General features: G+C 36.0%; 1 protein-coding gene across 2 annotated transcripts in view; it reads left to right on the forward strand.

Moving 5' to 3' along the window:
* ipo13b (importin 13b) overlaps positions 1–18,569 on the forward strand; it is a 36,491-nt gene extending 17,922 nt beyond the window's left edge. Inside the window, exons 5-21 of one of the 2 annotated variants that reach the window (XM_052585918.1) lie at positions 362–503; positions 1,482–1,648; positions 1,974–2,094; positions 3,573–3,720; positions 3,909–4,090; positions 4,176–4,202; positions 6,316–6,450; positions 9,298–9,447; positions 9,536–9,616; positions 9,718–9,855; positions 10,923–11,019; positions 13,431–13,483; positions 14,902–14,968; positions 15,062–15,120; positions 15,917–16,006; positions 16,096–16,277; positions 16,905–18,569. In XM_052585918.1, coding sequence (XP_052441878.1) covers positions 362–503; positions 1,482–1,648; positions 1,974–2,094; positions 3,573–3,720; positions 3,909–4,090; positions 4,176–4,202; positions 6,316–6,450; positions 9,298–9,447; positions 9,536–9,616; positions 9,718–9,855; positions 10,923–11,019; positions 13,431–13,483; positions 14,902–14,968; positions 15,062–15,120; positions 15,917–16,006; positions 16,096–16,277; positions 16,905–17,001 — 1,936 coding nt within the window. In that variant the 3' untranslated portion in view covers positions 17,002–18,569. Of the gene's footprint in view, positions 1–361; positions 504–1,481; positions 1,649–1,973; positions 2,095–3,572; positions 3,721–3,908; positions 4,091–4,175; positions 4,203–6,315; positions 6,451–9,297; positions 9,448–9,535; positions 9,617–9,717; positions 9,856–10,922; positions 11,020–13,430; positions 13,484–14,901; positions 14,969–15,061; positions 15,121–15,916; positions 16,007–16,095; positions 16,278–16,904 lie in introns of those variants that run through there. The other variant, XR_008160489.1, reaches the window with a different exon arrangement.
* Positions 18,570–18,966: the final 397 nt, after the last annotated feature.

Raw genomic sequence — 18,966 nt, forward strand, 5'->3', positions numbered from 1 at the left:
TCAACGTCCTTTAATTCCCAAATATATAATATTGGCTGTCAATCAGTTTTTCATTCATTCATTCATTAATTTTTATTTCTTTATTTATTTTTGGTTGTTAATAAATCAATTGTGCTCAACCATTTTCTCCTTTGCATTTCTCCTCTTGACTAGTTTGCTTCCTAGTTTAGTTGTCAACTAAACCTGGCCTTATAAGTATTGTTGGCTTTTTGCTTTTGTTCCTCACTTTGGATAAATGCATCTACTAAATGCTTAAATTGAAATGTCGTCAATATATTGTGTGTCCCTAGTGACAGATATGATGTAGTGCTGGTGATTGTGATCCTGTGTGATGAAGGTCTGTTCTGCTCTTCTCCATCAGAGCTCTGTTGGAGCAGGTGGAGCACTGGCAGAGTTTTCTGGCTCTGGTGAATATGATCATGTTCTGCACAGGCATCCCTGGTCACTACCCCGTCAACGAGACCACCAGCTCTCTCACGCTCACCTTTTGGTACACGCTACAGGTGAGCAGCTGACATCTTAACACACACAAAGCGCTGTGTTATGTGTAGGACAGTTTTAGCATCAGTAAACACGCTGACTGATCTTCTGAAAGGTCTGTATTGTGTGTGGAGGTTTGTGTGTTTATCTGTATCTCCAGCAGTGATGAAGAGTGAAGAGTCTCTGTTAGAGACATTGAGCTGTATCTGAATATACATACACCTGTGCTGTGTGTTTGCTGCAGTGTGTGTCACGTGTTGAATATTCAGGAATGTCCTTTGCTTGTGTCCTTGTGCATGCTTCCAGTCTGCATTAGCTGAATATTTAATGTGTATGTTCATTTATTTATTTATTTTTTGCCGCTGTGCGGAAAAGAAATAATCTATTGGGTTATGGACTCTTATATAGTAGTAGTCATTTTCATAATTTTTTTTTTTTTTTCATATATTGTTTTTCTATTAAGAAATAAAGTATTAGCAATACATTTTTTAAGAAAAACCTACCACTATCCACAAATAAATACAATAAGATACAAACCTTAAATGAACTGTGCTTTGTTTTTCATGTCGGAATGACAGTAATATTCTGGTACAGAAATACCAAAGGAACTGGATTATCTATTCAACTTTAAAATAACTCTGGTTTGCTCTGCTTTAATATATAGATAAACACTGATGACAGACAGCAGCAGGTTTATTTCGGTCGCTGTCCCTTTAAGCCCTCATGCACGGATCTAAAAAATACAAATTATGAAAATGACTCCAACAATATCGTTTCTCTGTGCATTTATCGTTATAGCTGTGGTGTGGACTGTGCTATTCTTTAATATTAGAAACGATTTTTAGATCTATGTCTTTGTGGTTATCTTTATAGTTGTCATTCTCGGTGCGAACGGGGCTTAACACAAGGTTTATTTTGTGATACTGACCCAGTGCCTGTATTCTCCCTTACTTCAGCAGTAGTGTAGTGTGTATTTGTTGATGTTCGCCCGTGTGTTTCAGGATGACATCATGTCGTTTGAGGCAGAGAAGCAGGCCGTCTATCTGCAGGTCTACAGGCCTGTGTACTTCCAGCTCGTAGACGTTCTTCTGCACAAAGCGCAGTTCCCCACGGATGAGGAGTATGCATCCTGGTCATCAGACGAGAAGGAGCAGTTCAGGATCTACAGGTCAGTGTGTGTGTGTGTGTGTGTGTGATTCACATTCTCATGGGCCTGTTGGAACATTTTCTACTACACTCAGCAATTTCATGCTGGATTTGTTGAAGTGGCACAGCAGACAAAGCTCCTGTTCTTGTTATTAATGAACAAAATTAAATATTGAAATATTATATTTTAAATAGAAAGTCAAATGATATATGTATTTAATATTAAAGTATTTAATATATAATACACTGTTAATAAATATTTATTAATTATGTGTTGTGGTGATCCATTATCTTTAATAAAAAACTAATACAAAGGGTTCATTCTACTTCCTGTTTGGCTCTTTTAGGGTGGATATATCTGACACACTGATGTACGTCTACGAGATGCTGGGAGCTGAATTACTCAGTAACCTGTATGACAAACTGGGACGACTCCTCACCAATACAGAGCCAACAACAACATGGCAGGTCAGAGAACAGTGGATTTAGTCTACAGTTATCATTGGTTTTGCTGGGTCATTAAACATTTGAAGCAAAAGGGCAAACTTTTGAAGCTAAGGCTCCATGATTGCAAAAACCGAAATCACAATAATGGCTTGGTGCTATTATCAAGTCTCAAAGGTTTTCATTAAATCATTTCATAGTGAAGGGGTGGCACTGTATTCATCTACACGAGAGCAGCTCATGATCTGGTGTTTTCAGCATCTCAGAACAACTCAGAAAAGGCTCTTCCACACAAAATCATCTCTGCTTCTGCCATGATTTTGTGTCGTCTTTTTGTATTATTTTGAAAAAGCCGCATGCACCAAAAATCTTCTCAAACACTTAAACAGAGATCACCATAAGAGAGCTTTAATTGCTTCCTGCAGTCTTTAGGCAAAATAAAGGCTTGCTGGTTAAATGTTTGAAAATGAAGAATTTATAGATTATTAATTAATTCAGATTATTTATATTTAATATGAATATTTATATATTCAAAATATATTAATTTATATAATTATTTAAAAATATAGTATTAAATATATTATTAAATCTGTTAATTCATTAATACTGTAATAGATTATTAAAATATTATTCCGAATAGCTGTACTGATAAATAATATATTTATTTTACTATGTTCTTAAATACTTGTTTGCGTAATATTACTGTGAAATATACATACTTCAAATTATTTTACAGTTACATTGATGTAATCACAAAATTGTATATAATTACATAAAATCTCCAAATTGTGGAGAACTGAAAACAAACTGCAAAAATTATAATTCTGTATACTAATTATATAAATTAATATATGTGACCCTGGAGCACCAAACCAGTCTCAAGTCACTGGGGAATATTTTTAGCAATAGCCAAAAAAACATAATTTTCTGTAAAGTTGCTTTGTAACGATTTATTTTGTAAAAAGCGCTATACAAATAAACTTGAATTGAATTGAATTGCATGGGTAAAAATTATTGATTTTTCTTTTATGCCAAAAATCAGTAGGATATTAAGTAAAGATCATGTTCCATGAAGATATTTTGCCATTTTTGATTAGTAATATGCATTGCTAAGAATTCATTTGAACAACTTCAAAGGTGATTTTCTCAGTATTTAGATTTTTTTTTGCACCCTCAGATTCCAGATTTTCAAAAAGTTGTATTGTCCAATCCTAACAAACCATACATCAATGGAAAGCTTATTTATTAAGCTTTCAGATGATGTCTACATCTCGAAAAATTGACACTTAAGATTGGTTTTGTGGTCCAAGGTCACATATTTGAAATGAATTGAATTTGAATAATAATATAAATGTAAAAATTCTATATAAATATATAAATTATATGTTGCATTTTCAAATGTTTTTCAGGAAAAAAATGCTGTTCGATTTTTTTTAACCAAATCCTGCAGACCTACATGGTGCCTTTTAACAGGATTTGGTGCAATTGTTTTTTTATTCCAGCATACAGAAGCGCTGTTGTACGGATTCCAGTCCATCGCCGAAACGATAGATGTGAACTATTCTGATGTCATCCCAGGACTCATCGGTCTCATTCCTAGAATCAACATAAACAACGTCCAGCTGGCCGACACGGTCATGTTCACCATCGGTGTGTGCTCATATATCATTAAAAACACTCATTTCTATGTGTTGTTAAATTGTCGTTTATCATCTCAAGCAGTTTGAGCTGTTTTTCGTGCGTTTGAGTCCAGGCCAGACAATTACAAAATTACTTTCCCACACAGATACCCAGCTTTGTGTTCCAGCCAGATATTTACCCATTACGTCTCTCTGTAGGAGCGTTGGCAGAGTGGTTGGCGGATCATCCGGTGATGTTGAGCAGCGTTCTACCGCTGGTTTTGCAGGCGTTGGGCAATCCAGACCTGTCTGTTTCCAGCGTCTCCACGCTAAAGAAGATCTGCAGAGAGTGCAAATACGACCTGCCCCCATATGCCAACAATATAGTCGCTGTTTCACAGGTATTACATGCTCTAATGATGATACTCAGAAATTTATACAGTTTTTCCATTTATGAAGGTTTGTCTTTTTCCATTTTTTTTCCAGGAAGTACTTATTAAACAGATCCATAAGGTGAGTTTGTGTTTGGAATAAACCTTTTTTTTCCTCAAAGGAAATTTTATAAAGCTATATTTGGTGGTAATTTTGTTCATTAAATCGTTTAGATTTAAGTCACTTTGCATAGTACATCTGATTAGGTGTTACACACACAAAAATGATTTGTCTTTTCCTTTGTTAAAATCTAAATGAAACAAAAATACAATCATATTTACTTTTGTAATATGTGTCCATGGTGTCATTATTTATTAGTGCGCATCATTGCACAATTATTTTTATTATTTATATATAATATTTAGGGCCGGGACTTTAACGCGTTAATTGAGATTAATTAATTACACAAAAAATAACGCGTTAACTAAGATTAATTAATTACAGGAAAAAAATTCCCGGATTTTTTATAACTTATTTTTGCACCGCGGAACGTTTCTCACTGGATTTGTTTCGGCGGACCGATTATACTGAAGCACCAACTAGCGTTCGCATATCACCGCAGCACACATCGAGCCTCAAGTAACACCTCAACGCAAAACATATAGCAGTTAGCGTGGACTTTACATTTTATGTTGAACTATGTATTATTTTGTTGGTGCAACAGTTTATGTTGAACTCTTTATTGTTTTGGCCAAGGTTATTGAGAGTTGGACTTAGTATGTTATGGCCTCTGAAGCAACAGAGAGATGTTTTCTAATAGTCAGTGTTTCCAATGTTCTGAATGTAATTGACAGTATTGTGTTTTACTTAAAAAAACACCTTACAGAAGGTTCCAGCACCTATAAGCTTCCTGAATTTCTGAAATGTACTATTTCTAAATTGTTTCTAAATATGCTATTGCTACACTTCATGGCAAAAATTGCACTGGTCTGCTAGACTTGGTTGAACAAAAATAAACAGTATTTTGTTGCTTAAGCTTATGTATTCAGTCATTATTCAATGGTATACTATAAATCCATGTGAAAAAAAATACTTCTCACTGTTCTCAGGTCAAATATTTATATGCGATTAAAATGCGATTAATTTCGATTAATTAATTACAAAGCCTCTAATTAATTAGATTAATTTTTTTAATCGAGTCCCGGCCCTAATAATATTATATATAAAAATATATATATATTTTTTTTTTTATTCACCTCTGGACCTCATCTTTTTGATATAAAGTTTACACTTATGGAGTGAAATCGTATTGGTCTGAAATCGAGTCCATAAATTTAAGGTAATAACAAGTCTTAGATATCTTAAATATTATAAGGAAAGTCCGAATTATCATTTCAAGAGAGATCTCAAATGATGAAAAGTGATGTGATGTTGAAAATGATGATTAAAAGACTAATGTGATTATTATTTGCTAAAATTTCCACATTATGCATAAAATCTTTTTTTTCTGGATATTGGTAGTCAATAATAAGCTATATAAACAATAATAAATGGTTTCCTTTTTACAGGAAGGAAAGACTAAGAACATGATTTAATATAGAGATTTTACCAGTATCAGCACAATGTTTATTGCTGCTTTTTAAACACATTATCTTTGGATTATCTGCCAAATCCAATATATTACAATATATACCAAATTTACAGATGTACGGTGTAAACTGAAGTGTAAAACACATTGTTACACGTTTACTGGTGTATGAACATACAGTATAAATTTTTTGTGTTAAGTCATAGAAAGGGCTTTTAATGTGATTTTCTTTTAATTCTACAGATAGCTGTGCATAATTATTTATTCTGCTGTGATTTTTGCAACCCGATCTCACAGCAATTCATACTTTTTTCACGAGGTGGCTTATTCGTACGAATTCGTACGACCACACTCGTACAAATTCATACGATTTTTTACAAATCGTACGTATTTTACGAGTTGCACAATTTCTTATTAATTTGTACGAATGACCTACACCTAACCCCGTCCCTAAACCTATCCGTCACTGGGGTTTAGACAAATCGTACAAAATTGAGGTCGTACAAATACGTACGAATTGGTCGTGAGATAGCGTTGGATTTTTGTCACTTTGCATGGCTTTTTTGCTTTCATTGAGAGCATTACTTGAAGCTGGACATGCATCTGGTCTAGTTATGACCCTGTTAAATCTGTTCGTCTTTTCAATCTCTCTCTCTTTCTCTCTAGACGAGTCAGTGCATGTGGTTGATGCAGGCTCTGGGCTTTCTGTTGTCCGCTCTGCCGGTGGAGGAGATCTTGAGGAACCTTCACTCTCTGATCACCCCGTACATCCAACAACTGGAGAAACTAGCAGGGGAGACGGTGAGACATTAAACCTCTCAGGCCTGTAGGTTTGTTTGTCCGTGTGTTGGTTTGGCCCGGTTGTGTGTGAACAGACCCTGCATCTGCGTGAGCGTGTCAGAGGAGGGAACATTTCTCAGCAGGAACAGATTGGCATTACTCTAGGCACTGGAAGAGTTAACCATAGGAGAGGTCGGCTTAATATTACTGAGAGCCCTGTGTGGATTCATATTAAGTAACTGACATTTCAAGCACATATGGACAGATATTTGATCTATTTTTGTTTCACAAATAGACATGCCAAAAAAAAGGCTAAAGCAGGATCAATGGAAAAACTGATAAAACAGCAGATTAGTGACCTGACACTGTTTTAAAATAGATCACATTAAAAAGTACTCTTTTGCTGTCAAAACATCCTTTTAAATACCATAAGTGCTGACATTATTTGTTTTGATGTTCATACGTGCTAAAAGTCGTGTGTGTGCTAAATTGTCAAGAGCAAAAATCTTCATTAGTGACGCACTGGAATGTATTCAACTGAAAATATTTTGCCAAGAAAAAGTTGATTAGTGCTTTTCCGATCAGTCAGTGTTAGGGATCCACCGATCCTATACTCAGTATCTGTATTCAGCTCCGAAACTGCCGTTTTCTGGACAGATGAGACCGATCCAAATCTGATTTTCTGTTATTGTTGCAACAGTCAAAACGATGAAACTTTCTAAAAGAGCTCAGTTTTGTTGATTCTGATCGCTTCCTTTGTCCTCATTTGTAAGTCTTTGGATAAAAGCATCTGCTAAATGTAAACTGCAACTCGCTAATTGTAAATCCTCTGTATTGAGCCTTTCTTTGTATAATACTTTAGCGCAATGAAAGATTATTAATAGCCTTTTTGTTCTGTTCTATTTATCATATGCTGCTGCCTCCATTACTGTGCTATGCATTTACAAGAAATGTCTATTAATTTATATTATGCATTTATATATAAATATATTTATCAGTTCTGAAAAAATGGTATTGGTGCATCCCTAGTCAGTATATAAACAATGTTGATGAACTACAGTAGGAAAATATTAGCTGTGTGGATCATAGTGATGGATTTACCGTATTAATTTGTCTATTTTTTGATCTTCATGTGATAAATCTGTGAACCTTTTACTCTGTGCTGTTTTCAGCTAATGAACAGTACTCCACTAAACATTTATAGTGTGCATCCCATTGAGCAATCACAATAAGTTATGAATACGTATGAAACGTCTAAGCTTTCAAATTCTGTCCATTTTACTACAAAATTCCAACAAGAAAACACTGTTTTGATGCTTTTAAATATGGTGTGACAGATCACTGTATCTGTCTCAGTTCAAGTTGCAAGTGAACCGATCATCTCTTCGTGTTTAATTCCTAGTTATAGCATAAAATAAACATGAATGAACATCAGGCATTTACCTCAGGAAAACCAGAAAATATGAATCTTGAGAGGAGCTTTTTGATAAATATATGCACTGTATTACATTTTACATTTTTACTTAATATGTTGTCTTCATTATTTAATAATATGTTTGAATAAATCTGTCATGAAAACAAGTTTTTAATAAAGACACCATTTAAATCATATTTGAAACAACAAAAATATTTCATTAAAAAGTTAGTATAAAACTGCTTTATGTGCATTTGCAATGTATGTACAACTCAGTTTATACGATACATACAATACAATACAATTTTATTTGATTTTGGTTTCATTGATTCAGTAAAACATTAATTTTAGTGCATACAAAAAATTTACATCTTCAGACATAATGGGAGAAATAAAATTATTTCATTAGTATTGCACGCCGCTGCATATCTATGGATCAAAATGTGCACCTGTACCTTTTATAAGCATTTACACTCTCAATTTTCATCTGGCTGAAATAAAAACGGGTAACTTGTATTGAAATTGTATCTAAAGACCAGAATGATACAGTAGACTCTTTTCACTTTAATGAGCAACAAAACACCTTTTGCATGCAAAAGCAAATGTAACTCCCAGACGTCAAAATGTAGCTTCTAAATACAGTACTTTTGCATTGCATTTTTTTTTTTTGCATCTTATCAAAATCCATGTCAAATGTAAACTGATTTCACTCCTATTTTCAGTTCGGCTTCACATGTGGTCTGTTTCTACGTACTGCATGTCTGTTTTTGACTTTCGTTTTCTTATACCTTTCCTTCCAGTCTGGTCCTTCCCAGAAAGACATTACATCAGCCTCAGTAAAGAGGCTGCAGTGATGGGCCGCTCACACAGTGACCCCTGCTGGCCACAGACGCTGTCTGAACTATCAGAGCTCATGCATCTCCTCTGATGCTATTTTCACAAGGCGCTGTCAGTAAAATTGCTAAAAATATTCAAAGTAAACAGGAACAAAGTAAACACGTGGTGTACAGTTCTTCACATGTTCTTTATAAAACAAATGGTTCTGGCTCTGACATGCTCTGATTGAATGAGCCGTTTTCAATAGACAGCCCACTCATGCATGTCTAATGTCATATCAATTGAATTCATTAATTATAAGAACTTTATTTGAAAAAAAAAAAGTGGTTTTAATGTACTTAATTTTTAAAGTAGACATGTAGTATAATCTTCTTCCAGGTTAACCTTTGGAAAATAAGGCTGTCTGTGCACCAGTGCCTTTGTTGATTTAATCTAATGTTTGATAGATAGAGAAAAAATGGTCATGAGCAGCTTATTAAGGACAGTTTATGGTGTATGAAATCTTAACTGAATTTATAAGTGGATTTAAAAAAGAAATTGTATTCTTTGAAATGGTCAAATATGGTCAAACATGTCAAATACCAATCTGACCCTGGTTTCTCCTTTTTTTTTTTTAGCCAAACCCCTCTAATAAACTGGCTATAATTCACATCCTCGGTCTGCTGTCCAATCTCTTCACCACGCTGGATATCACCAAACAGGAGGAGGAGTCAGGAGACAATGCCCCGCCCATCAAATCAGCCCCGCCCCAGACAGGCCCCAACCCTGTAAGCACCTTCCCGCTGGCCGCGGTCACTGTGAAGAAGTCGTTTTCAATATGTCAGAGGTGGACTCGATTGTGTTTGTGTGTTCTAGGTGGTGGTGGTGCTCCAGCAGGTCTTTGCACTTATTCAGACGGTCCTCAGTAAATGGCTGAATGACTCGCAGGTTGTGGAGGTATGATTCACCTCGGACTTCTTATTCTGAGTGATTTGCTCAGGTTTCATTATATCTTTTCAATATGGATGCAGGACAGATTTAACTCTGCTCTCTCTCAGGCAGTGTGTGCCATCTTTGAGAAGTCTGTGAAAACTCTCCTGCATGATTTTGCCCCCATGGTGTCTCAGCTGAGTGAGATGCTGGGGCAGATGTACAGTACCATACCGCAGGCGTCTGCGCTGGATTTAACACGCCAGGTACACAAAGCCCAGGATGACAAATGAATCTAATGTCCATGTAGGTCCTTAAAAAATACACGTTTGAGGCTATATACAAAAGTCTTTATTATCAAGGCAAGTCACGTTTATTTATACAACACCGATTGTTTCAAAGCAGCTTCAAGCTATTAAAACAGGAAAATAACAGTGTTAAAGTTTATAAAAATAATCATTTATAAAATATTTAGATTTAGTCATTTAGCAGACTCTTTAATCCAAAGGGACTTAAAAATGAGGACCTCAGAAGCAATCAAAACCAACAAAAGAGTAATGATATGCAAGTGCGGTGACAAGTCTCGATTAATCTAATGCAGTACAAGTAGGATTTTTTTCTTAAAATAAATAAAAATAAAATGAGAATATAGAATAGAAAAACAACAGAGAATGCAAGTGTTAGAGGGTCATTATCTAAGTAAATATAAAGAAAACAAGTATGGTAGATGGAATACAGAAAAAGAATAGAGAATGCTAGTTTAAGATGAGAAAATTTCTTCGTATTTATTAAATACATTTACGTTGGTGAGTTAAATCTTTGGAAGTCTTTTCTTTATACTTTTAGCAATTAAATAAGAGTTAAAGAGAATGAACAAATCACAGATGCTTGATTGTATTGCATTTTTACAAAACGTCCCAACTTTTCTGTACAAGGGGTTGTAGATTTTTGTAAGATTTGCATCTTATTTATATCTCCCTCATCTTTTTGATCTATGTAATAATCTTTTTATTGCCCTCCTTTAAACACATTATCATATCAGCAACCTCTAACTCGTTATGTATGGATATAAAAATATAGAAATACATTTCATTACATATATATTTTTTATAAAACTTATTTTAGAGCATTTTAAACTTGCAATAGCCATGTTATTTTAGTTGAATGTGTGCCTGTTTAATTAGAATCTGAGTTACATTATTTTTTTTAATTGCATGTTTTTATTGTGTAAGCCTTACAATGCTTAAATTAGATTTTGAAAACTCAGAAGCCTTGAATGTGTTGTGCTGCTTCTTTCGTTTCGTTTCGTTTGATTGATTCTGTTCTCTTGCAGATGGTCCACATATTTGCCAGTGAAACGAATCATTTCCCCCCAATCAAAGCGCTGTTTGAATTGGTCACTTCTGTTACTCTGACCATCTTCCAGCAAGGTAGGCATGCTGGGAACGACCAGCTGCAGAGGGCCAAGGAAATCATGTGGTTTTGCTATCTTTACTGTCAATTGTTTGCATGTATCTGTTTTTAAACCCACACACACAGAAAGAGAGTTCAGAAATGGGCATGATCTAATGAAATGGTTCTTGTTTCTGAAATGGTGTGGTGACTTTTGATCCTGTTCTGCTTGACATTTCCACCCCATGAGTTTCACACATGCTTAGATGAAGGGCGTTTTCACACTAGAGGTTCTGATCTGGATCCGAATGCATTTTGTCTGGTTTACACCTGGTATTAAACAGTCATTTCAGGTGATCTGATTGATTGACAGGTGAGTGGACGGTGCTTCATTCTTGTCAGGGGCACATCAGGATACATTAGCATTTATTCAACAAATGGATCTGAATGTGAATTGACCATAACATAGTTCATACCTTGTTTACATCTTTATTGAGTGCTCACCACTTGTGATTGGACCACCTGAGATGGACCTTAATACCAAATGTAAATAGGTTTTTTAGAAGTGAGTTTTTGTGATCGTAACAAAAAAATTCCCATTGAAATGACTGGATTTCACTTGGTCAATTTTCTTGAACAATGATAAATAGGACCACATACTGTCAATACATGTACTATTGAGTTTCAGTAATTGCTTTAATCTAATTTGACACAATATTGGTTAAACTTATAATACTTTTAATTTGAATTATAATCACTATTATTAATTTAAAAAAATCTTATTTGAGATTTATTTTTACATTACACAAATCGAGAGAGCTTTAGATCATTCTCAGGGTTTATTATATCTCATCTAGTTTCTTGATTTACTATATTTGGCATATAATGAAACGCTTTCTACAGTACATTAAATTTAACTGGTTAAAGCTTAGGAAGGTTGCTGCAAAACTATAACAGTGTGAAATTCTTAATACTAATTCCAAATTATGTTTGTTTTTCTATAAACAACAAAAAAGACTTACAATTATAGCCCAGAAGTTGCGTAAGTGTATTAATTCCCTATCAGCAACCATCGCAAACAATATAGTCGAGATTCATGGTTGAATTTATCACACTTTGTCACTGATAAGGCATGCTTGTATTAATATGATTATGAATGCAGCACTGCTTACCAATAATGCTGTGTTTAAACATTCATACGTTGGGGATTTTGCTTAAGTGCACCTGTTAAACTTGTCTTAGAGCTTTCTTTTCATTGCACCACTTCCACCCAGTTTTCTTGTTGACTTGAATGAAAAACATGCTTTCTTTTGCTTGATAGCTTGTAGATTCAAGTCAAGTGAGCTTTATTGCCATTCTGCTTTATGTAGAGACATACAAAGGAATGAAATGTAATGCAATCACTAATGTAAATCTAATGAAATGACTTGCACTGAAAAATGTGATGTAGGACTTTGTAACAGTTTTTACTCAGAAATCATTGGTAAATTCCACAATTACTAAGACGTCAAGACTTGTTTGACCAAATTTTCATTTTCTGGTTTGGACCGACCAATTACTAGAAGTGTGAAAACAGCCTAAAATTGTCCAGCATGACACAGTGACACACAATGACCTACTAAACACACACAGTCACTTAATTTGATTTGATTTGATTTGCCTTTTTGTCTCCTGCATGTGTCCACACTAGCTTGCTTGCATCCCTCACATCTTGTTTGTCATTCATCACGTTCTTTTGTTTTAACCACATTGTTTCCAAACCAGCTGAAATGTGAGCGATAACACTCTTGTCCCGATCAGGTGTCATGGCCGAGAGGACCTGCCGTGGCCTGTGTGTTTGTGTGTCGTTTGTTTTCTGTGAAGGGGCGGGGTTTGACGGGTGGGCGGGGTCTGGTTTGTGGGGGCGGGGTCTTGTTTGGAGTGTGGGAACAGCTAAGGGAGGGAAGTTTGGGACTGACTGCTACCTTGCTCTTCTGGGGTGGTGGTGGGAACCAAGCACTCACCAGCCGCAGCGGGCCAGTCTGGTGTCTGAATTGAATTTACAGACAATGAAAACAACTAAAACGCACACTAAAAAGAAAGCAAGCTACACAAGTGTCATCACAGTAACAGGTGCCTCCTGGGTTCCCACTCCAAACCCACTGTTTCTTTTGTTGTTTAGGTTTCTTTTCTTTCTCTCGTTACTTCTATTTCTTTTCCTTTGTTTCTCCCCTTCAGAACGGACTCATTGATCTGTCTTCCTTTGTTTTTCCTCTTTTCGTTTTTTGCAACTGCCTTCAAGTCGTTCATGTTCCCTCCTCTTTCTCTGCCCTACTTCTCTCACGCGTGAGATTATTTCCGTCCAGTTGACTTTTCCGTTCCACATGACTGTTCGATCTGTTTTTTTGCTGTTTGTATATATTCTTATTATTCTTATTATTTCTTAAGTTTCATCTTTATTATATTTTAGGGCCCAGGGATCATCCTGATATTGTTGATTCATTTATGCAACTCCAAGCTCAGGTGTGTTTTTGGTTTCTTATTTCATTCACTTTGGGTTTCTCTCTTCTCTTTCTCTGTCCCTTTCTTTCTTACTTCTCTTCCCTTCTGTCCTGTGTCACAGGGTCTTTAAAGACCCTTGTTTTGCTCGGGCAGTGGAATTGACCTGAGGGGTTTCGCTATTGGATGATTGACAGTTCTTTTTGTCCAATAGTCACACAGGCCAGAGTCAACCCCTCTAATCTGTGTAGATCTCATTCAGTCCAAAGATCTGGCACCTCCTGATCCTGCTTTATTACACATCCAAACTTGGCTGTGATCGTGTTGCATTTCACAGCATTTCTACAGTGTAGCGGGTGTAAATTCTGTGATAAATAATATATAATAAATATATAAGTTTAAATTTATGCATTTAGCATAGTGCATTCAGTCTATCAGTTTTTACCTTTCATGTGTTCCCGGGCAATCGAACCCCCAACCTCGCTTGATAAGCAATGCTCTACCACTTGAGCAATATATATATTGTCTTTTGACACAATGCTTCTTGCCATTGCATCTAGAAAAGAAGTGAGTTAAAAAAAGAATTTGAGAATGCACTGAACATCTAAGATTTAAAGTGAAATGAAATCAAACTTTAGGATTTTGAGTAATTGAAAATAAATGATGTTAAGCATATAGATAATAAATGTTTGCAAATCTGCAGTATACTAATTTATAAATAAATAAAATAATGCATAAAATGTTAATAGTAATGACCTACATCTGTCTTTATATTGATACACGCATATTTTGTTTTAAGTGTCATCCACAGAAATGAGCAATTCCAATAGTGACACATTGTTTTGATCAATTGAATGCATCCTTGCTGAATAAAGGTTAGGATCAAGATCCCACAAACCCCTCCCAGTGTCATTCCAGCCCTAAAAACCGATGGAAGCCTAAATGAATTCATCTCAATGAATTGATCAATTGATTCAAATGAATTGGCTCTCTGGTTTATGTCTTCTCATGAAGTTCTCCCTCTCTATCGGTTTCTCTCTCTGTCTCTTTCTCAAATATCCTCTCATCCTCAATGAGTTTCTTAATGCATCAGTTGTCTTTATCGTACATGTTACTTAGATTTCTGTTGCATTCAGTCCAACTGAGCAGAGAAAGTAGTGATCGAACAGATGAAAACCAAGTGAGAACGCTAAAGAGAGAAAAATCATCATACCTTTAGTTTCTATTGTGTTAAATTTCAGTATTTTAGTTTCTTTGGTGTTGATTTCTTATACCTACCTGATCTGTTTGCATTGAATATGTACGTTTGGTTGATTTTCTAGAGCTAGACAGGTGTAGGGAGTGAGTGATGGGGGGTGGGCGGGGCTCAGGAGTGATTGACAGGGTTCCAGGGGCGGGGTTTAAGTCATGTGCTCTGTTCATTGGCTCTGTCTGATTCGTAGGCCCTCAAACGGAAGCCTGATTTATTCTTATCAGAGAGTCTTGATGTGAAAGCCGTGTTTCACTGTGGTAAGTCTGTTTCAAATGTAGAAAACAAGTATGAATGTGTGTGAATGTCCGAGCCTGTGTAATATTTAAAACTGCTGTGTTTCGGCACTTTAGGAGTGTTGTCACTGAAATTCCCAGAAGCCCCGACAGTCAAATCGACCTGCTTTTTCTTTGTAAGTCAGATATCATCGTAATAACCTGAAGTATTATTCACACCAAGGAGTACAGGAATACACTCTTCATTTATTTGATTAAAAATACAGTGCAAACAGTAATATTGCCAAATATTATTACAGTTTAAATTACCAGCTTTCCGTTTGAATACATTGTTAAAATGTAATATATTTCTGTGATGCACAGCTGTATTTTCAGCATCATTCCTCCAGTCTTCAGTGTCACATGATCTTCAGAAATCATTCTAATATACTGATCTGCTATTAAGTTACAATCAAGTTTTGCCCTGCTCTAAATTGTGGAAACCATGAAGCATCTTTTTCAGGTAATTTAATGCATCCTTGCTCAATAATTTTTTTTTTCAACTATGTAACAAGGTTTCCACAAAACTATTAAGCTAATTAAAACTATTTAATTAGCACTAGAAATGTTTCTGGAGCAGCAACTCAGCATATCAGAATGATTTCTGAAGATCATGTGACCCTGAAGACTGGAGGAATGATGCTGAAAATACAGCTGCACATCACAGGAATAAATCACATTTTAATATATATTAAATCAAATATGCAATAAAAACAATTATTGTGATAATATTACTATTTTTACAGTACTTTTGATCAAAGAAATGTAGCCCTGGTGAGCTGAAGAGACTTGATTATTTTGTATATTTTGATGGAAGATGTAGTGCTCTGTCTGTATTGACCTTCAGATTGTGTCTCTTTACCTCTTGTTAAATATACTTTCATAAACCATAGCCATGAGCAATGTTGAACTGTATAATTGTGTTGACGGCAGACGGAGCTAATAGCGCACTGCGCAGACGTTCCTCGTGTTGGTCAGGTCGTGCAGGAAGATGGTAAACTCCTCCTGCTGGCTGTTCTGGAGGTGAGCTTCTACAATACATGAAGGTTGCTGAATGTTGTAAAACAAAACCAAGAAAGCACAAAAGTCTGACTGCTGTGTTCTTTGGTCAGGCCATCGGCGGTCAGTCGTCCCGCAGTCTGATGGATCAGTTTGCAGAGGTGCTCTTCTGTCTGAACAAGCATTGCTTCGCTCTGCTGACGGTGTGGCTCAAAGAAGCTCTGCGCTCACCGGGCTTCCCATCCTCACGCGTCTCTGACGAGCAGAAAGACACGTTCAGCCAACAGGTGCTCAGGTGAGAGGAGTTCATTATCGGTGAATATTACCTTCTTCATAATATTAGTTACAATTTTAAATCATTATTAAAATTCTAACAGGTAAGGACATTTTTAATTCTTTTTAAAGTAGTCTCTTCTGCTCACAAAGACTGCATTTATTTGATCAAAAATACAACAAAAACATTTCTGATTATTGAAAACAGCTGCTTCCTATTTTTGTGGAAACCGTGATACGTTTTTTTCTTTGCTGAATAGAAAGTTCAAAAGAACAGCATGTATTTTAAAATAGAAATCTTTTGTAACATTTTAAATGTCACTTTTGATAAATTTAATGCATCCCGCTGAATAAAAGTATTAATTTCATTTATAAAATAGTTTTAAATCTTACTGTTTTGACATTTTTATTATGTGCTTTTCTCATTTTTATACGTTCAATATTTATATACTTTTTTTTCTATCAGTTAGTTACCCTTTTTTCATCTTTATTACAGATTAAAAAAAATAGTTTCAGGTACCAATAACTGAATATATCAAGTAATTTGGCCTGCATATGACATCTGTACAGCTGAGGTCTTCATGCACACATTCTCAGAAAACCCATCATCTGAGAATGAAAAACCATTTCTTTTTCTGTTTCCTCTCAGGGAGCGAGTGAACAAGCGCCGAGTGAAAGACATTGTGAAGGAGTTCACCTTGGTGTGCCGTGGCCTTCATGGAACCGAATACGCCGCGGACTACTGAGCAGCCACTCATACGGACACAGAGTGAGAGGAAACCCAAGAAGTTCATCTCCTGATGTGAATGACCAGTGTCAGAACTGACCGTCTGAGAGTCGGGATCTTCCTCCACCTCGTCCTTCTCGCTCTTTCTCTTTCAGCCACTGTCTCATTGGATTTTGGGGTCTCCGTAGGGCGATCCGATCCCCCCCCGCATCTCACGGCATGTTCGCTGGAAACCGTTCTTTGATTCTCCCACGTTCGATCTTCCGTGGCTCTTGGGCTGTTTTCCTTGTGATAATTTGCATCCGTTTGAACAAAGAAATAGTGTTAGTTTAATGTTTTTTAATTTTATTTTGGAGATACTGAAATAAAAAGCATATATATACACATATATATATTTAAATATATATAAATGCACATAATAATCTAGTAAACTGTGGGGTGATGAGTCCGTGTGCTGCTAACAGAGAGAGGGACCAATACAGACTGATTTTTCTCTGTGGCTTTATATCTATCCACTGTATCTCTCTGTCTGTTTAACCCCTTACGCTCGGTTCTGCCAAAATGTTGTTGACGTTTTTTTTATTAAAATGATTATTATGAAGGTCAGCAGCATATTTGGTGACTTGTAGAGACCGGGTGTTACACAACGAATAAGAGAGAGATCGATGCACTAAGATGAATTAATTGTCATCATTTACCCACCATCATGATGTTCATAACCTGCACATTTTTCTTTGGAAATTCTTCTTTGTGTTTCACTGAAGGAATAGAGTTGTACAGGTGTAGATTGACATGAGATGGTGCATCAATTCATTTTTGGTTAAACTGTCCTTTTAATGTCAGAAGGTGCATGCACACACATCATGGTACCAATAAAAATTTGAAGTGCTTTTAAAACGAGTTATTAAAGGAAGAGTTCACCCAAAATTGCTGAAATTCTGCTCACTCTCAGACCTTCCAAAATGTAGATGAGTTGGAGTCTTCATAGGAAAAGATTTGGAGAAATGTAGCATTCCTTCACTTGGTCACCAATGGATCCTCTGCAGTGAATGGGTGCCGTCAGAATGAGAGTCTGATAAAAACATCACAATAATCCACGCCACTCCAGTCCATTAATTCTAGTCTCGTGAAGTGAAAAGGATTATTGTGATGCTTTTATCAGCTGTTTAGACTCTCATTCTGACGGCACCCATTCAGCATCCATTGGTGAACACGTGATGGAATGCTACATTTCTCCAAATCTGTTCTTATGAAAAAAACAAACTCTCGTACATCTTTGATGGCCTGAATAAATGTATCAGATTGTAATTTAAAGGCAAACAATCCCTTAAAACAAATACTGCATGTCTCTCTCTCTCTCTTTTTCGTTTCCCGCCCAGTTGCTTGCCGACATGTAGCATGTGTGTTACATTACATACGGGCCCAGAATGTGTCATAATCGGTGGACGAGGGCTGTTCTATCGTGTTTGTTTACTAGCGAATCACAGAGTGAGAACAAAGGGAGAGACAGAGGAGGCAGATGTACATTAGGTTTTTTGTTTTCTTTTTGTATCTGGTTTTAATTTATTAAATACATCTGAGATGGCATCTCTGCGTTCTGTGGTCTGCTTGCATGAATGAAGGTGTGAGTGATCATCACAAGAAGACTAAACCTAACCACAAGCTCTTCAGGTGGGTATTGTAGAGTGCAGTGTTCATTCAAGCCCATGTTATTGGGCGACAGGAACTGTTTCGTCATTTTTACTGCAGTGAATATTTCTCAGGGTGCTTATTTTCTAAAGTCAGTTGGTGTAGGAACTCTTAAACGATATGAATCGTGACTGCAAGAAAAAAGGTGTTAGACATACTGCTTTATTGCACATGTAAATAAAGTTCACATGTTGTCCTTTTTTGACAACATGCCCCATCACAGGTTTTTCTGCTAGATTAAACTGTAAAACAGTTATAAGGAACAAGCAATTAATGAAACGGTAAAAATGTTAAC

Source organism: Carassius gibelio, chromosome B20 (assembly GCF_023724105.1).
Source record: "Carassius gibelio isolate Cgi1373 ecotype wild population from Czech Republic chromosome B20, carGib1.2-hapl.c, whole genome shotgun sequence".
In the NCBI taxonomy this organism is placed as follows: Eukaryota; Metazoa; Chordata; class Actinopteri; order Cypriniformes; family Cyprinidae; genus Carassius; species Carassius gibelio.